At 48.7% G+C, this 17761-nt stretch overlaps 1 protein-coding gene across 1 annotated transcript in view; it reads left to right on the plus strand.

The window, feature by feature from the left end:
- Positions 1 to 12967, plus strand: part of LMX1A (LIM homeobox transcription factor 1 alpha) — a 140597-nt gene extending 127630 nt beyond the window's left edge. Inside the window, exons 5-9 of the mRNA XM_039485242.1 lie at positions 3564 to 3733; positions 10208 to 10285; positions 10446 to 10515; positions 12203 to 12373; positions 12740 to 12967. Coding sequence (XP_039341176.1) covers positions 3564 to 3733; positions 10208 to 10285; positions 10446 to 10515; positions 12203 to 12373; positions 12740 to 12900 — 650 coding nt within the window. The 3' untranslated portion in view covers positions 12901 to 12967. The remainder of the gene's footprint in view (positions 1 to 3563; positions 3734 to 10207; positions 10286 to 10445; positions 10516 to 12202; positions 12374 to 12739) is intronic.
- The last annotated feature ends 4794 nt before the right edge of the window (positions 12968 to 17761 follow it).

Genomic DNA, 17761 nt, shown 5'->3' on the forward strand with positions numbered 1-17761 from the left:
CAGCAAAATGAGCCCAGTTTGATGAAACTTTTTGATGTGGCTGAATCTGAATTTTTTTACACACACACACACACAAAAAGGTTGAAAAATCTCAGCCAGCTCTACTGAATAATAAATGAATATTGATGTCTGTTGATGTGAAATTGGCATTTATTAACCCAAGAGGTAAATATTGACTAATATGACCTGCATGGGAAAGAAGGTCTTAGGCGGTCTTAGGCCATTTGTACCATTAGTTGGGTGGCAGGAGATAAGAGTGGATGGATCAGTGAACTGGTCTGGCATGCTAGGAGGTTGGCTGCTGTATAAAATGGAACAATAGTTTGCTGTGGTATAGAACGGGTTTCAAATTAGACAGACCAGTGATCTAGACTGTTGGAGCAAATCCTATGAGCTGTTAGTCATGTGGAACAGCTATTCCAATGGCTCTGTGCAGGGCGTCCCATGCCTGGCCCCGATTTTTAAAGTTGTCTTTCAGTCCTGTGCATTGCCATTGCGAAGTCCTGATTCGGTTGCTCAGCCAGGTTTCTATTTGTGAGATGCATGTCTTGGTGTGTGATGTTGTCACACCAGTCACTGCCATGCTGCAAGCAAGTGGAGCAAGGGACGTCTTGAGGGCTTCCCTACACTGGGGGAATGTGCCCAAATTCCTCTCAGAGCTTGAGCTCAAGGGCATCCTTCAGGCACCCGTGTTGGCTTCCAGGGCCAAGGAAGGGGCAGCTGAGCAATTGCTTAGCACCTCCCTGGACTGCTCCTCAGTCACCTGCTTCCTTGAGTAGTTGGACATGGAACTGCCTGTGCTGGAGCTTGGCTGGCTGGGTTTTTCCAGTGGCTTGGACTGCAGGCTCAGGTGAGTGGAGGCACATTTCCAGTCCAGCTTCAGGGAGACCATCTGCAGCTGCAAGGATGTGGTTCGCAGGCAGATCTGTTCTGACAGGGAGGGGGATCCCCTGCCCATGCTCTTCCCTGTAGCCAGGGCCATCAGCATCCCTGGGGAACTGAGGGGCCATTGCATTGATCCACCTGCTCCCCTTTTCTATGAGCTGCAAACTTGGATCAAGAAAACTGGAGTTGCCATAAAACCTGCCCCTGTCACCTCACTCCACAGTTTGGAGCTTGATCTTAACTGTATGGGTTAATTCTAACATTCTTTCTGTATTATTGTATTTCATTAGTATAAAAAATCACTAATTTGCTTTAATGTTTTGCTCTTCCAAAGCCCGTGACACTCATGGCTGAAGGTAAAGGCTATGGCCAAGAACCAGACTCTAAAGAGACAAGCACTTGAATTATTTTCATCTTAGCATCTTAAGTATGCGTTTAGTGCACAGAATTATTATTTAGTTTCATCATCTTAAGTTCCAGGCTATTTGTATGCTTGTACTTTGATTTAAAAACAAACCTAGTGTGTCCAATAAAAAAAAAATTGTCCCTCATTTTAAAGTGGGTTGTCCCTCATTGTCTCTCATTTTGAGTGTCACTGTCCCTCATTTCAGAGTCTGGGGGTTGAGAGGTAAGTTACAGCCTTTGAAAATACAGTGAATTCATCAGCTGAACTCCGATCTGTCTGTATTTCTCATGCTGCCAAAATTACTTCCCTTCCTGCTCCTCTGTTTGGACAATTCAGCTTTTAATCTGCCACCTGAGGCACTAAGCAGGGAGTTTATAAATTGTTAAGTATTTTAGACCGCCAGGGAAAAAAGTCCAACTTGTATGGCTTCAGGCTCCACCTCCTGTCCTTGTGTAGAAAGTTCAGTTTTCCTCGAAATGGATTTATAAATCGTCGTTCCTTTTTCTAGTGCTGACACTGTTGTCTCAAGCAAGGCTCCACAGGTGTCTAGCTCTCACAGGATATAACCTTCAGTGGAGATTGCTCACATCATAAATTGGTGGTATGAATAGAGGAAAAAAGGGAAAGAGAAAACCCTCCTCAAATTCCTTCCAATCTTTAGCAAACATATGAAACAAGTTTAAACTTCACATGGCATTAATTCTTGTTTTTCCCCAAGTGCCTGAGTTTGGGTGGTTTTATGTCAGAGAAGAGATGTATGCTCCTATTGCCGACAGTTCTGCAAACATTGAGCGCTAGTCCTTTCATCTTGCTTTCACATTGTCAGGTTAAATTATGAAAAACATCTAGACCAGGGGTCGGCAACCTTTCAGAAGTGGTGTGCAGAGTCTTCATTTATTCACTCTAATGTAAGGTTTCGTGTGTCAGTAATACATTTTAACATTTTTAGAAGATCTCTTTCTTTAAGTCTATAATATATAACTAAACTATTGTTGTATGTAAAATAAATAAGGTTTTAAAAATGTTTAAGAAGCTTCATTTAAAATTAAATTAAAATGCAGAGCCTCCCGGACCGGTGGCCAGGACCCGGGCAGTGTGAGTGCCACTGAAAATCAGCTTGTGTGCCGGCTTTGGCACACGTGCTACAGGTTGCCTACCCCTGATCTAGACCTTGGATTTGGGGGTCAGAGCCTGTCCCCTCTTTATCTCTCTCTAATATTCGACTGCTACAGCATTTTTAGTTCTTAAGAGAAAAATTCTCCCACATGAATTCTAGGGAGAAGCTTTACAGTTTCATGTTTCACCTTGGATGTATTCCTGACCCAAAATCATAATGTCCTGTTATATAAACTGCATACGTGCACATTTAAATCTGGCCTGATCTATGATCTGTAAGTGAATGCACAGCAATATCTTTTGATCAGTCAAAAATGGCATCGCCCTTCTTTTATATCAATATAAACTGTCCAGGCACAGTGTGTGATGATGAGACCCACAAGACAACAACAGAAGGGTAGTTTGAGGAGGTCATTGTACAATAGAGACACAATCCAGTGGATAGTCCTGGCTTCTAGGTCCAGCTTTACCCCGATCTGGTGTGTGACCTTGGTTAAGTCACTTCATATCTCTGAGGCTTAGTCTCACCATCTGTAAAATGGGAATAATGATACCTTTGTAAAGTGCTTAACACAAGAATCTGGAATTATGGGAAGTGTGGGTTGAGCCTCCATAGCTAAGGCTGCATCTAGACTTCCATTCTAAGCCCTATTATGGTGTAACCAATCCATGTGATTTTATTATGAATCTCACAATATTTGGTGGAGTTTGTTTCTCATGATCCTGGCATTCAAACTTGTGAATTTCCCCTTGTTCAAAATGGCCACCACTTTCCCTTGCTTTCAACAAGGCTGAAGCCAAACGTCCCCCAGTCAAGATGGCAGTAATTCCACAATAGTTTTGCATGCAAAAGTGAGGCTGCCTCTAGTGAAGGTGGCCGTCCCCTCTGCTTTCAGCGAAGCCAGGCTGCCCTCAGGGTTCAAAAGTGGCCAAGTGATTTAGATGCCTAAATCCCATTTTCACAAGTCACTTAGGAGCCTAAAACTCATTGAAAGTCAATAAGTCTCAGGCTCCTAAGGTGAAGTGGGAGTTGGGCACTTAAATCCCTTTGAGGATCTGGGTGCTAAAATGTACAGTTCAGCTAAACTAAGACACACCGCCCAGAAAGCTGGCATGCTCTGTCCATCACCTTCATGGGCCTGCTTAATTCTTTCAGGTAAAAGTGACGATGAAGAGAGTCTATGCAAAATGGGTCATGGTCCTGGGAAAGGCGCCGAGGACAGCAAGGATCACAAGCGTCCCAAGAGACCCAGGACAATCCTGACAACACAGCAGCGGAGGGCGTTCAAAGCATCATTCGAGGTCTCCTCCAAGCCATGCAGGAAGGTACAGTGAGAAGAGAACCGTCCGCATGTTGGAAATGTCGAGCCAGATCCTCAGCAGGTGTCACTCCATTGAAGCCACTGGGGCGGTGCTGATTTACACCGGCTGAGGATCTGGCCTGCTCTGTTTCTGTTGCATGTTTGTGTGTGTGTGTAACATGTACTTGTGCAGCCAGACGTGCCCAGGGAACCCACCTTTCCAAAACACCTCCAAATGTGAGCAAATTTCCCAGCTGTGCATGCAAGAAGAAATGAAGGTATGTGCTGTAAGTGTATACATGAACGCCTGTGTGCGCACAGCATGGTGGGTAGTTCTTTGACTCTGGGCCAACCCCCAAGCGGCAGTAAATCCTCCTAGTTCCACTGAAGTCATTGGACCAACACCGATTTACACCTGCTGAGTCCCAATCCCATGCCCTGTTCACTGGGGGAAGGCGGGTGGAGTTACTTAACCAAAAGAAGGATAAGAGGAGATATGATTGCACTCTTTAAATATATCAGAGGGATAAATACCAGGGAAGGAGAGGAATTATTTCAGCTCAGTGCTAATGTGGACACGTCGACAAACGGATATAAATTGTCAGTCAGGAAATTTAGGCTTGAAATTAGACAAAGGTTTCTAACCATCAGAGGAGTGCAATTCTGGAACAGCTACCAAAGGAAACAGTGGGGGTGAAGGACCTCCATGACTTTAAGATTAAGCTAGATAAGTTTATGGAGGAGATGGTATGATAGGATAACGGGCTTAGTCAATAGGTCAATTAAGTGCCACACTGGTAATTAGTACAATGGGTCAATGATAGGATATTGTTAGCCATTTTCCAGAGGGTATGGCTGGAGAGTCTTGCCCGCATGCTCGGGGTTCAGCTGACCGCCATATTTGGGGTCGGGAAGGAATTTTCCTCTAGGGTAGATTGACAGTGGCCCTGGAGGTTTTTCGCCTTCCTCCGAAGCATGGGGCAGGGGTCGCTTGCTTAAGGAGTGGTGGATCGGCTTATGTGGCCTGCATCTTGCAGGAGGTCAGACTAGATGATCATAATGGTCCCTTCTGATCTTGAATTCTATGATTCTATGATTCTATGATACTTCTGTCTGTGGTATGCAGGGCCGGCTCTAGGTTTTTTGCCACCCCAAGCAAAAAAAATTTGGCTGCCCCCCATACTCCCCTGCTGCCCCAGCCCTGGGCTCTCCCCCACACACACCCCCTGCTGCCCCAGCGCTGGGCTTCCCCCCGTCCCCCCCCACCAGTGCCCCCCCCACACCTCCTGCCGCCCCAGCCCTGGGCTCTCCTCCCCACCTACCTGCACCCTCCTCCCACTGCAGCCCTTGGTCACTGGTAACTCGCTCCCAGGGCGGGTCATTCAGCAGGAATTTTGGATGTGCACAGAACAGACAGGATTGGTTCCCATATGGTTACAGAACTGCAGTAAAGTGGAACAATTTTCAGCTTGTGTGATTGGAGGATATCTGGATGCATATTATAAGACTGTCCTACATCAATGAGGAAAAGTTGAGGTGCCTTTATTATTCTTTTGTTCCACTCTTTCTTTCTATGGGGAATTTGCCAATGCAATATCACTGTCTTCCTTTTAAACAAACAAAAAGGCAATGGCTGTTGAAAATAGCAATTCCAGTCCTAATAATCACTGGGAAGCATTTCTTGCTCAATTTTATCCTACTTTTTCTACAGCAAGTTACAGTGGATCAGTAAAAAGAACAGGAGTACTTGTGGCACCTTAGAGACTAACAAATTTATTTCAGCATGAGCTTTCGTGAGCTACAGCTCACTTCTTCGGATGCATAGAATGGAACACACAGACAGGAGATATTTATACATACAGAGAACATGAAAAGGTGGAAGTATGCATACCAACAGGAAGAGTCTAATCAATTGAGATGAGCTATCATCAGCAGGAGAAAAAAAACTTTTGAAGTGATAATTAAGATGACCCATAGAAGGTGTGAGGAGAACTTAACATAGGGAAATAGATTTAATTAGTGTAATGACCCAACCATTCCCAGTCTCTGTATATCAGTATATTTGATTTGGGAGAAATGAAGTAACAGCTGCCCAAACTGAGCTTGAGCACTCCTGAATTTTGAGGTGTTCAAATCTGGAAGGCAGGTGCTGGGTGTGTGTGTGGGGCGGGCTTTGGGCTCCGCGGGGGAGCACGGCAGCATGTATGCAGCAGTGTGTCTGGAGCTGCACGGAGCCAGACACGCTGGTCTGAGTGGCACAGTAAGGGGGCTGGGGGGCTGGAGAAGTGGTAGGGGTTCGGGGGCAGTCAAGGGACAAGGAGCAGGGGGTTAGATGGGTCAGAGGTTCGGGGGGGCAGTCAGGGGACAGGCAGCAGTTGGATAGGCATGGGAGTCCCAGGGGTTTGTCAGAGGACAGGTAGGGGGTGGGGTCCTGGGGAGAAGTTGGGGCGGGTCTCAGGAGGGGGCAGTTGGGGACAAGGAGAAGGGAGACTTAGATAGGGGGTGGGGTCCCAAGGGGGAGGGGTCCCAGGAGGGGGCAATCAGGGGACAAGGACCAGCAGCGCTTAGATAGGAGGTGGGGTCCTGGGGGGGTAGTTAGGGGCAGGGGTCCCGGGAAGGGGTGATCAGGGAACAGGGAGTTGGGGGCAGTGTTGGATGGGTTGGGGTTTCTGTGGGGGGCAGTCGGAGGGAGTGGATGGTGGCAGGGTGGAGCTTCCCTCCCCCTGGAGTGTCCTGTTTTTTGAATGTTAAAATATGGTCTCCCTACCATTCACAGCACTCACAGCACATTGCCGCATGAGGTCCCCCTCCTTCCTTTCCAATTGGTAGTGGCCAAGGGAATGCTGGGAAATGTAGTTCTTTCCCTGCTCCAGGGCTGGCTCTATAGGCAGGGAGCTAACCAAGGAACTACAGCTCCCAGAGCCCCCTGTTGGTTCTCAGCTCCCATGCCACCCCTGCAAATGGGCTGCCTCAAGCAAGTGCTTGCTTTGCTGGTGCCTAGAGCCGCCCCTGGTGGTATGCATGAAGTGCACCTACCAGTGCCCCAGAAATTCCAAAAATCTTGTGGAAGAGCCTGCTTATATCTCCCTGGGTGCTCAGTATCCTAGTGGGAGTCAGGTGGAATGGTATTGTCCACAAGGAAGGTTAACAAGTAATATCCTATCTTTGGAGCGGGTTTGCTTTGTACCACTGATACACTTAGCTGGGGGAAGAAGGGTCTTGTAGTTACGGCACCGGCACAAGGCTCAGCAGAACAGGTTTGGTTCCTCGCTCTGCCCCAGACTTCCTGTGTGAACTTTGGCAAGTCCCTTGTGCCTCAGTTCCCTGTGTGTAAAATGGAGATTTTAATTCCCCTTTGTCTTGTCTATTGAGATTGTAGTCTCTGTAAGGCAGCGCCTGTCCCAGACACTGTGTGCTAGGTGCCGTACAACACATAGTAGAGGATATGACCCCTGTTGCAAGGACTTTCTGGTGGAAAGGATCTCTTAGATCAAGGGTTCTCAACCTTTCTCTTTCTGAAGCCCCACCAACATGTTATAAAAACTCCATGGCCCAACTGTGCCACAACAAAAAAAAATTCTGCATATGAAAGCCAGGGAAGGCATTAGGGGGTAGCAAGCAGGGCAACTGCCCAGGGCCCCACACCACAGGGGGCCCTGCAAAGCTAAGTTGCTCAGGCTTCGGCTTCAGCCCCTGGTGATGGGTCTTGGGACCCCAGGCTTCAGTCCCACATGGTGGGGCTTTGGCTTTCTGATCTGGGCCCCACCAAGTCTAACATTGGCCCTGCTTGGTGGGCCCCTGGACTTCTGGTTCAGAACTGCTGACTTAGATCATCCAGGAAAGTTAGAGGTGGAAAGGATCTCTTAGATCATCCAGGCTATTTCCTGAAAAACACAGGATTGTTTCCTTCCTATTGTACATTTCTCAGTGTTTTCAGTCTAGTTTTTAAAAAGGTCCCACGCACCTGCAATTTCTGCTCAGATTAGGTGTTTGCTGGACCTTAATGTCCTAGAACTTCATGAAGTTGAACCCAAAGAAAGCAGGAGCTCTGATTATTGACTCCAATAACATCGATTCAGTTGCTGAGCAGTGCATCTGTCCTGGTGATTCCATTGGACAATAGATCCCTGACTCCATCCTCATCCAAGTCTGAGATTCATATTATCCTCCAATTGGCCGTCCTCCTGGGCCAGCTACTCGGCTGATGTAAATCAGCACAAGTCCATCAAAGACAATGGAGCCGCACCAACTGACACCCGCTGGAGATCTGGCCCCTTCTCGCCGTTTCATCATTAAAAGGGCCTTTTCCCACCAGTGCTCCGGCAGATAGATTTAGAGTTACGGCTAAATGGCTGTGTTTTTTCAAGGCTCGATTACAGTAATTGTTTCTTATACGGGGCTCCTTCTCATCACCTATCGAGGCTAACGGCTCATTCAGGCTGCTGCGGATTCCATTCTTACGGGCATGGAGCTGCCCGAGGACATTACTTCGCTGCAGAAATTGTTGTCCTCACTCCCTGTCAAGCTAGACATTGATTTTCTTTAAAGTTCTTCTATTGTGTTTAAGGTCCTGAGTGGCTGTGGGCCAGATTATAGATCCCATCTCTGTTCTGATGTTCCCAGCCAGTTCTTAAGATCGGAAGCTGCAGGTAGCTGGACTGGGCCTGGCTGTGATCTTACGCCCTGGAAGAGAGAGCATCTTACAGTCACATGCCCGGTCGCAACAGGAGATGCTCAGTCTGTCCCACAGCTGAAACCTGCCTGGGATTCCCCAGTACTACAGCCCTCCCACCAGCCCCATCTGCCTACCCTCCTGCACCTTGGAAGAGCCTCGGCCTTCCAGCATGACCTGAAGGTCAACAAACTCAGGCTCTGGTGAACTGATGGGGAAGCTGGTCCATAGCTGAGACCCCCCACTAAGAAGACCCTGCCTCCAGTCACACCCAGGCTCAACAGGAGGAGTTCCTGCTCAATGCTGCTGTATGATCACATGAGATAGTCTTTGAGATAACCAGGACCCAGTCCATATAGGGCCAGATTGTATCTTGCTGGCACTGCCCCACTGGTGGGGAGCTCCATGGGCTCCTTCCAGATCACACGGGGGTGTAGCTACTCCATGACTTAGCTGCAAGGGATGGTGAGGGAAAAGGAGGAGTGAATGGCTCCCATCTCCTCCCTGCCCCCTTGGTGCAGCTTGTGCCCCTGGAAGAGCTAGGAGGGAACAGTCCCTGTGCTCCCCCAAACACAAGCACTGCACTTGTGCCCTGTCCCCACGTGGGGGGTGTGAGGGAGAGGGCAGGCACCAGACATCCTTCTCTTCCCCCTGGGCCCCTGTTCTGGGCCGGGGCATGGAGTTGCCATTAAGGTGAAATCCTGGCCCCATTGGCATCAATGGCAAAACAGCCGTGGGGAGCAGGATTTCACCCCCAGGTTTCATAGGCTAAACTAAATCCCTTAAATTCCAGCCAGTGCAGACTGCGGACTCATTCCTAGGCATTTGATTGCTTGTGTGTACATGTGAGGCAGAGAGCAAGCCACATTGTGTGATTCCTTATTCGTTATTATTTTTACTACAGAATTACCCAGAGGGCCCAGTCAGGGATCGGAGTACCATAGCGCTAATTGTTGTACATGTAGGTCATTTAAAAAAAGAGTCCTTAGCACAAAGGGCTTATGGTCTAGACTGATCACCAGACTAAAGTGACCAGATGTCCTGATTTTATATGGACAATCCCAATTTTTGGGTCTTTTTCTTGTATAGGCTCCTATTACCCCCATCCCCTGTCCTGATTTTTCACACTTGCTGTCTGGTCACCCTACACTAGACCCAAGAGGGAGAGCAAACAAACTGAGGGGAGACTGTAGGAAGGCAGAGAAGATGGGGATAGTGAAACAAGCGCTTCGTATGGGAAGCAGCTCACAGCTCACCATCTGTGTGGCCAGCAGGGCCAGCTCCAGGCACCAGCGAAAGAAGCAGGTGCCTGGAGTGGCAATAGAAAGGGGCAGCAGTCTGTCCGTTTTTGGGGTGGCACGTCTAGGTCTTCGGTGGCAATTTGGCGGTGGGTCCTTCAGTCCCTCTCTTCCTCCTTGGAGGCAGCTCAATCGCTCCGCTTCAGTCTTCGGCAGCAGCTCAGTTGGCGGGGGGGTTGGGGTTTTTTTTCTTCACCGCTTGGGGCGGCAAAAAAGCTGGAGCTGGCCCTGGTCGCCAGCTGCAGGGTTCACAGGCCTCGAGGCAAAGCCTCTACCCAAAGGGATCTGGAGGGGATGGTGCAGTCCATAGTTCTGTCTCTGAGCTGGCTCCAGTGGTAGGAAAACTCCCTGCCAGCGGGCTGCTAGCTAAGCATGGCTGCCTGCCAGGCCTCCTGGGGACTGTGTGAACTGGAGACTCCCTGATGTTCTGGGTCACCGGGGTTTGCCTGATCGCTGTTCCTCCTCTGGAATGAAACTGCAAAGCCGCTGGTTAAAAGACTGAGGACGTCTGCTGTGTCGTTTATCCCAGGTCAGAGAGACGCTGGCAGCCGAGACGGGGCTGAGTGTGCGAGTCGTGCAGGTTTGGTTCCAGAATCAGAGAGCGAAGGTACGTAACCTTGGGGGACGATATGGGGCCTGGACTCAGTGACCCAGGAGGTCCCTCCGGCCCTGTATTCTCCTGAAAAACACTGTCCTAGAGCTTTGCTCTTGCCTCCTCCATAGATTGACTTGTTTCAACCCTCTACATTCCTTTCTTTCCTGAACAGATGAAGAAACTCGCAAGGAGGCAGCAGCAGCAGCAGCAAGATCAGCAAAACACCCAGCGGCTCAGTTCAGGTACTGCCCAAGGCCCCCCTAGCACCCTTGCTGCATGAGACCCTCACAGAGCTGCTGCACAATGCTACCGCCCCCTCCAATCTGCGGCACTGGTATTCCCAGTTTAATTGCAGAGCCCACTTTCTGCTGCCCGTGTCCCGTTTCCTGGCCAAGAACCCCAACTCTTCTAGCTGGGATCTCCCATTCTGCTGCAAAACCGGCCCCTACTGCACTCCAGAACTCTGCCCGGGATCCCCCAGCTCTGTGGTGTGTTACCCCTAGATCCACTAGCCCAGGGGTTCTCAAACTGGGGGTCGGGACCCCTCAGGGGGTCACAAGGTTATTACATGGGGGGTCACGAGCTGTCAGCCTCCACCCCAACCCCGCTTTGCCTCCAGCATTTATAATGGTGTTAAATATAGAAAAAAGAGTTTTTAATTTATAAGGGGGGTCACACTCAGAGGCTTCCTATGTGAAAGGGGTCACCCGTACAAAAGTTCGAGAATCACTGCACTAGCCCATTGTACAATGCCCTACATGTGTGGGAGAGTCTCCCCCTTAGCCAACAGAGCTGAAAATGTTACTATCTGTCATAAGATAAACAGCTCACTTAGAAGCCCAGCCACAGCATGAGACTTGATAATCTTTTTGCAGCAGTGAGTTCCACTGGTTGTTTACATGCTGGGTGAAGTAGCGTTTCTTTTTATTACATGGCTTACAGCATAAGGGTAAGGGGCCGGAAAGGGCAGCTACCGTGGGAAAGGGGGTCAGGGTTCTCGTTGCCACAAGAGGTGAGGCTAGTAAAAGGTGGTTTGGCTTTAATTAAAACAGAGGTGACTAATGGCTCGATGCTTCTCTGAGGACCTGCCTAGTGCATTGGGGGTGACAAAGCTGCTCCTGCCAGCAAGGGAGAGTTTCTCATTTCTGATAAGGCCCCTTGGTGCTACTCTGGGAGTGGAAAGGAGCCTGAAGGGGAATGGGAATGGCCCCCTGGCTGGTGCAGAGCTGGTGAAAGGGCTCTACAACAGTCCTGATCTACAACCCGGGGCAAGGGGTGTTTTTGCACTAGGGAGCAGGAGGGAGGGCTATGCTCGTGGCGGGGGGCGAGAGGGCAGATGGCCAAATCACACTGGTCTTCATCTGTTCTCTGCATCCCAAGGCCCATGGGGAGTCCTGGGAAGCCGAGAATCAATTAGAGCAGCCCTGAGGAGGTTCTAACTTACACTGCAGGGCATGGTGGCCCCAGAATGACCCCAGAATACATGGTGTGTGAAGGTGACTTCAAGCCACCTTTGTGTTACCCCTCCATCCGGGCCCCAAGCATAGGGCCAGAGTGACTGACAGAGCATTCTCCTGGGAGCATGCAGGGCTATGACTTGTCCAGAAGTCTGGAGTGGACGGAGCCTGACATCTCTGCCCATTTCTGCACAGCACAGAGAGACGCTGATTCTGGCCTCAGGGGGCCAGGAGCTTAGGTGACAGGGCAAGAAGGGGGGAGCTGAGACCTGGCGCTGGTGGGGTAGAGTAAGGGGTGCCACTGTGGGACTGCGGGCTCAGGGATGTGGTGTGAGAGAAGAGCCCAGAGGGGTGAGAAGGGACCCTGCACTGCTGCCTGGGGAGGGCACTGTGTAGCAGCCCAGGAAGGTTAGAAACAGGGAGGTCCTACAGCAGCATTTGGCTTTGACATCAGTTCTCCCTTGTCTTACAGCTCAGACAAACAATGGTGGGAATGCTGGCCTGGAGGGGATCATAAACCCATACACCACACTGGCCCCGCCACAACAGCTGCTGGCTATTGAGCAGGGTGTCTACAGCTCGGACCCCTTCCGGCAAGGGCTCACCCCACCCCAGATGCCAGGAGACCACATGCACCCCTATGGTAAGAGCCTCTGGGAAATTGCAGTGCTCATCTGTAGGCACCTCTGCAGCGGGTCTCTTTCCACCCGCCAAGACAGGGCCAGAATGGAGATTCCACCCTGACTTACACACACACGCCAGTTCTCACCTTCCCCGCGAGTCTCCATGGCTGGTGAGATTGGCACCTTCCTGAAGCACATGCTGCCTTCCAGATCTCCAGCTGGAGTGTCGTGGATCAGCAGCGCCCCCTAGTGTGGGCAGCTGCTGAACACCCACACTCCAGCCCTGTAGCTCTGCTGGGGGACAGCGCTATGTCACTGCGAAGCACTTTGCTAGGACTGTCCATAGCCAATGATACTTCAACATTGTTTATTTGCCTCATTTTAAGGTGCTGAGCCCCTTTTCCGTGACCTGGATAGTGACGATACCTCACTTAGCAACCTGGGCGACTGTTTCCTAGCAACTTCAGAAGCTGGACCGCTGCAGTCAAGAATGGGAAACCCCATCGACCATCTGTACTCCATGCAGAACTCCTATTTCACTTCTTGAGCCTTGTCTGTGTCACCTGGCCAGGCACAGGCGCCTATGACATTACAGGCTAAACCCACTTCAGATATGGCAGGCAAGGGGTTTGTGTTGCTGGAATGCTGTCAGACAATATTTTGTAGTGCAGTATTTCCAAAGACTGACTAAGTTATGGATCGCATAGTGTAATGTTTTTATTAGAATCCTAGTATTAGATACTAAGTGTTTGTTAGAGCTGGGCTGCTAGGTGTTTTCAACTTGAAATTTTAACAATGGGGGGAAAAACAGGTTAAACATTTCTATGAAATTTTGACATCCCCCATCTCCTGTTTACCCCCCTGTCCGGCTATAGAAAGGGTTGATTTAAAAAAAAAATCATGTATTTATTTATTTTTTATTTTGAAATTTAGACCGAATTTTGATGGGGAAAGAAAAAAAACAGGGAACACTTTGTGCAAAGTTTTCACAATTCCGTTACCCGCCCCCTCCTCCTGCGATTTATGGGATTTATTTCAGCTAAGTTCTCTGGCCTGCGATATACAAGTCAGACAAGATGATTGCATCGAGTGACCTTCTGGCCTTAGAGCCTCCGACCATATGATTTCAGTCCTCCTGTAGAAATGGTCCAAAACTTTTCAAATTTTGCAATTTTGGCAAAATTTGATGAAAAAACAGGGGAAATTTCAAAGAAATGTTCACCCTTTTTTTTCCTGTTTCTCTACCAGCTCTAGTGTTTATTGATAAAAACAGGGACTTTTAATATAGACATTCTCATGCAAGTTTAGATATCTAGAAACTCCTAATCTGTCTCTCACTAACTGGGAAACTCCTGGAAAGAGGTAGGTATGTTTGGGTGTGTGCCTATGTGCCTGCACATGGGGTGTGTGTGTAAATGTATGTACTGCACAGACACACCTGCATATAGTATCAACAAAGTTTATTCCTAATTCTATCAGAAATGTACTGTACAGCAAAAGTAACTTTATTTTCAGCGTGAACCATATTTAAGGAAATGCTTGATGCACTTAAGTTATAAGACAATAATTTACTTTTATAAAGGTTATGTTTAGTTTGCAAAAGCCCAGCGGCAGGGAAGGAACACTCGATTCCTTGCAGTTGAGAGGTCTTTGGTGCTTTCTATCTGCTTGGTTGCTTCTAAAGGTTGGTTATAATCCAAAGAGTGTCCGTGTCAGTCATTGGAGCCTGATCCTGGGCCCACTGAAGCAAAAGGCAAAATTCTCATGGACTTTAATGGGGCAGGATTGAGCCCTGTATGTGCTCTGCTCCCTCTGTGTCTCTGAGTCACAGCTGCTGGCTTCACTGACCATCTCAGGAGTTTTCCATTCCTAGCCCGGTAGGAGCCAATAAAGCTATGGAAAAGTGAGATGGAATATGTTCTGCCCCATGCATCATCAGCAAGTGGATTAGCCCTAGACAACTGCAGATCTGGTGACCAGCACAGGATCTCGATTCTCCCAGTAAGGACCTGATCCAAGGCCCATCAAAATCAGTGGAAAAACTCCCATTGGTATCACTGTGCTTTGAATTGGGCCCTGGAAGGAGAAGGGGAAGTAGTTTTTCATGATCTTGGGGAGAGTATGCAGATCCTTGGGTGAACATTTACAGGGGGCTGTATCTGACCTTGGGCCAACCCTGATCAGCTAAGATCAGATGGCAGAATCTAAGGGCTGGTCTACACTGGGAACTTACAGCTGCACAGCTACACATAAGTGCTGGAACTAGGGGTGCTGCCGCACTCCTTGGCTTGAAGTGGTTTCCATCGTATCCGGGGTTTACAGTTTGGTTCAATGGCTCTCAGCACCCGCACTGTACAAATTGCTCTAGCACCCCTGCAGCTATGTCGCTCAGGGGTGTGATAAATCCACACCCCTGAGCAACACAGTTAAACCGACCTAATCCTCTGTGTAGACAGTGCTAGGTGGATGGAAAAATTCTTCTCTTGACCTAGCTACTGCTTCTTGGGGAGGTGGATTACTTATGCGGATGAGAGAACCCATCCTGTTCAGCACAGGTAGTGTCTACACTGAAGCATTACAGCTGTGCCACTGTAGCGTTTCAAGTGTAGACAAGCCGAGCACAGATGGATTTCCAGTACTCAAGCGAGGAGTGTGAAGCCGGCACTTTGGGTTTGCTCATGCGAATGCTTAGTTTGCGGCCAGCTGGGGTGTGAATCTACACTGCACTAGCTGTCCATGTTCCCTAGTGCATTTTAATCTGCTCCAGTTGCAAAGCAAGCTAGATCAAAATGCACTTACAGGGCCTTTGATGCTCAGCAGTAGGGTCGAGACGGACACACAACTTGCAGCGAGCCCAGGTGTCAATCTACCCAGCATTAGCTTGCATAGATGAGCCCTGAGAAACACCCTCTGTTTGCACCTGATCCAAAGCCCATTGACATCAGAGGGTTTCCGATCAAGCCCTTCATTTGAAAACGGAGGCTCAGCTCTGGATCCACATGAGCTATTCTTCTGCCTCTGGAAGAGAGAATACGTATGGAGCCTCACACGGTCACTTTTCTTGAAACAATGGGTTACCCTGCTCTTTGCTTCCCCAGTGCAGCACAAAAGCATGAAGTGTCAATGTCCCAGTGGTCTTTGGGACAAATCAAGTGTGGGAGGGCTGCCTGCTTTCCACCCACATGCGCCGTTGAACCGCTGGGGAAGCCACGGGCACCTTGGCAGAGTTTTCCTTTGAATCAAGCCCTCTGCTGAGGCAGGTGCAGACGAGTCCTTATCCTATTATAGTTTATGTGTTGTGTAATTTTGTGCTGTTATGGATAAATTATGCAAACAACAAAATGTAAATGAATGAAAGTAACTGTGGTGCTGTAGTGTCCGGCTAGTGGCCATGTTAAAGACCTGACACTGAATGTAACGGGGGGCTGATGGATGAAAATGACACACCATTGGAAGTGATGTACGAAGATTAAATTAAAAATCTCCGCAAAGTGGCTGGTCTCTTTGTGTGTCAGATGTTCTGTTTACTCTGCAGTTATCAGAAGGGTGGGGATGTTAAGGAGGAAGAGGAGTTGGGAAGGGCATAGTGAGATAAACTGACCAAAGGATTTAGGCTGAATAGTAGGCAATATATAAAACAATGAGGGCTCTATTCGACAGGGGAATAGCCACTCACAGAGAAGCAATCAAAAATCCACAACTGGTCTGTACCTCTGCCTCCCACTCAGAGATAAACCAGTTGCTGCTTTCCAATTGGGAAGCCCCACTAACTGGCATTTCAAAGTCAAAGGGGTAACCTCAAATGGGACAAAACCCTGATGAATCCCTGCCAGGGCTGGGGAAACGTGGTAGACAAAACGAACTATAGCAATAGGGATTTTCCATCTCTAACTCCTGGGATGCTACAGCCCTACTCTGTTGCATTGCCTGGTGTTTGCTCACTTTATGAGGCCTGAACCAGAGCCTTTGAAGACTGTGGGAGTTTTTCCATTCACTTCTTTGGCCGTGGGATCAGGTCTCTCTGCTGCTGTCTTTTGGTAACCATTCATTGAAGCACTTTGCGCAACTCATTGTTTTCCTGCATTGGCTCAGTGGTCACCATAGGATCAGCCTCACCTTATATGGAAACCACCAGGATCCTCACTTGCATGTATTCGGACCATTGGTTAACTGTCTTTTAAAACAAGCAGTGGTTGTGCCTTCCTTTAACTCTGGCAAGTTTGGTTTCAAAACAGACAAGTACAACAGGGATTGTGTCTAGCTGAATCGGGTCAGTGCTTAGCACAATGGGGCCCTGATCCCCCCTGTTCTTGCCTGTTAGATGTGGGGCTGACACACCGGCTGTCTCCTGACAGTGGTGCTGCAGGTAATTCAACACGTATTCCACACCCTGCACCGACATGATCTCGATCACAGGTAAACGCTGTCAGAACTGCCAGCCGCACCAGGGAGGTTTTAATACTAACAAGGTCACAGAAGGTCTTTCTGGCTGTTCCTATGTCTTTCTTTGCTGCTTGTATGGCTGCCTGGGGGGAAGGCAATGAAGAGAAAAGCTCAGAGGTGGAGGAAGTTGGGGACAGGGATTTCAATTCACCCCTCTGCCGAAGATTTAAATAGTGCTTAGGCCTTGTAGTGGGTGAATTTCACCCCGGGTGGTGAAGTGAGAGACCAAACCCTACAGGGCTGGTGGTGAGGATCAGGGCTGGCTGAACTGACACAGATAAAACAAACCATCTGCACCTTCACCTCCTAACCAAAAACCTGAAGCCTTTGGAAGTTCAAACTGAAACATCTTAATTTCTTCCCTCCTCCCCATTTTCAGACTGGAAAATCAACAGGAGTTAGATGCCTAATACCTTTGAAAATCTAGGTCTTGCTCCTTAGAAACAGACCAAGGAGGCTGGGTTGCTTGGGATATTAGTCCAAGCAGCTGGGTACCTGCTGCAGCCTCTGGACTTCAAGGCGTTCAGTAATCGTGGCTGGAAGGAGTTATGGAACAATGTCCTAATAATAGGATTGCTTAAAGAGGCTGGAATGAAAGGAATCTGGCCTTAGGCAATGATGATCAAAACCTTTCAGATCTCCTCTGAAAAAGACAGGTAAAAGACACTATTCGCTACAGGCCAAATCATACCGACAGCTCTCACTCTGGTAAAACTCCCATTGAAGCCAGCTGGAGTTTCACCTCAGTAAAGGCTTGGGCTGGTGTTTTCAAAGCCAAGCATTGAAACACTATTAAAATTCAGTGGGCAATGGGCACCGCCCTCCTTCAGCCTCCTTTGAAAGAGCTTGCAGTAGGCTGGGCCACTTGGGTTCCCAGATCTGGCCATACAAATATAGAAACGTCTGAGGTGGGTTGGCTACTGGCCATATCAATGTATTTCAGAGCTTATTCCCCATTGATGATA

Source organism: Mauremys reevesii, linkage group 8, assembly GCF_016161935.1.
Source record: "Mauremys reevesii isolate NIE-2019 linkage group 8, ASM1616193v1, whole genome shotgun sequence".
Classification (NCBI taxonomy): Eukaryota; Metazoa; Chordata; order Testudines; family Geoemydidae; genus Mauremys; species Mauremys reevesii.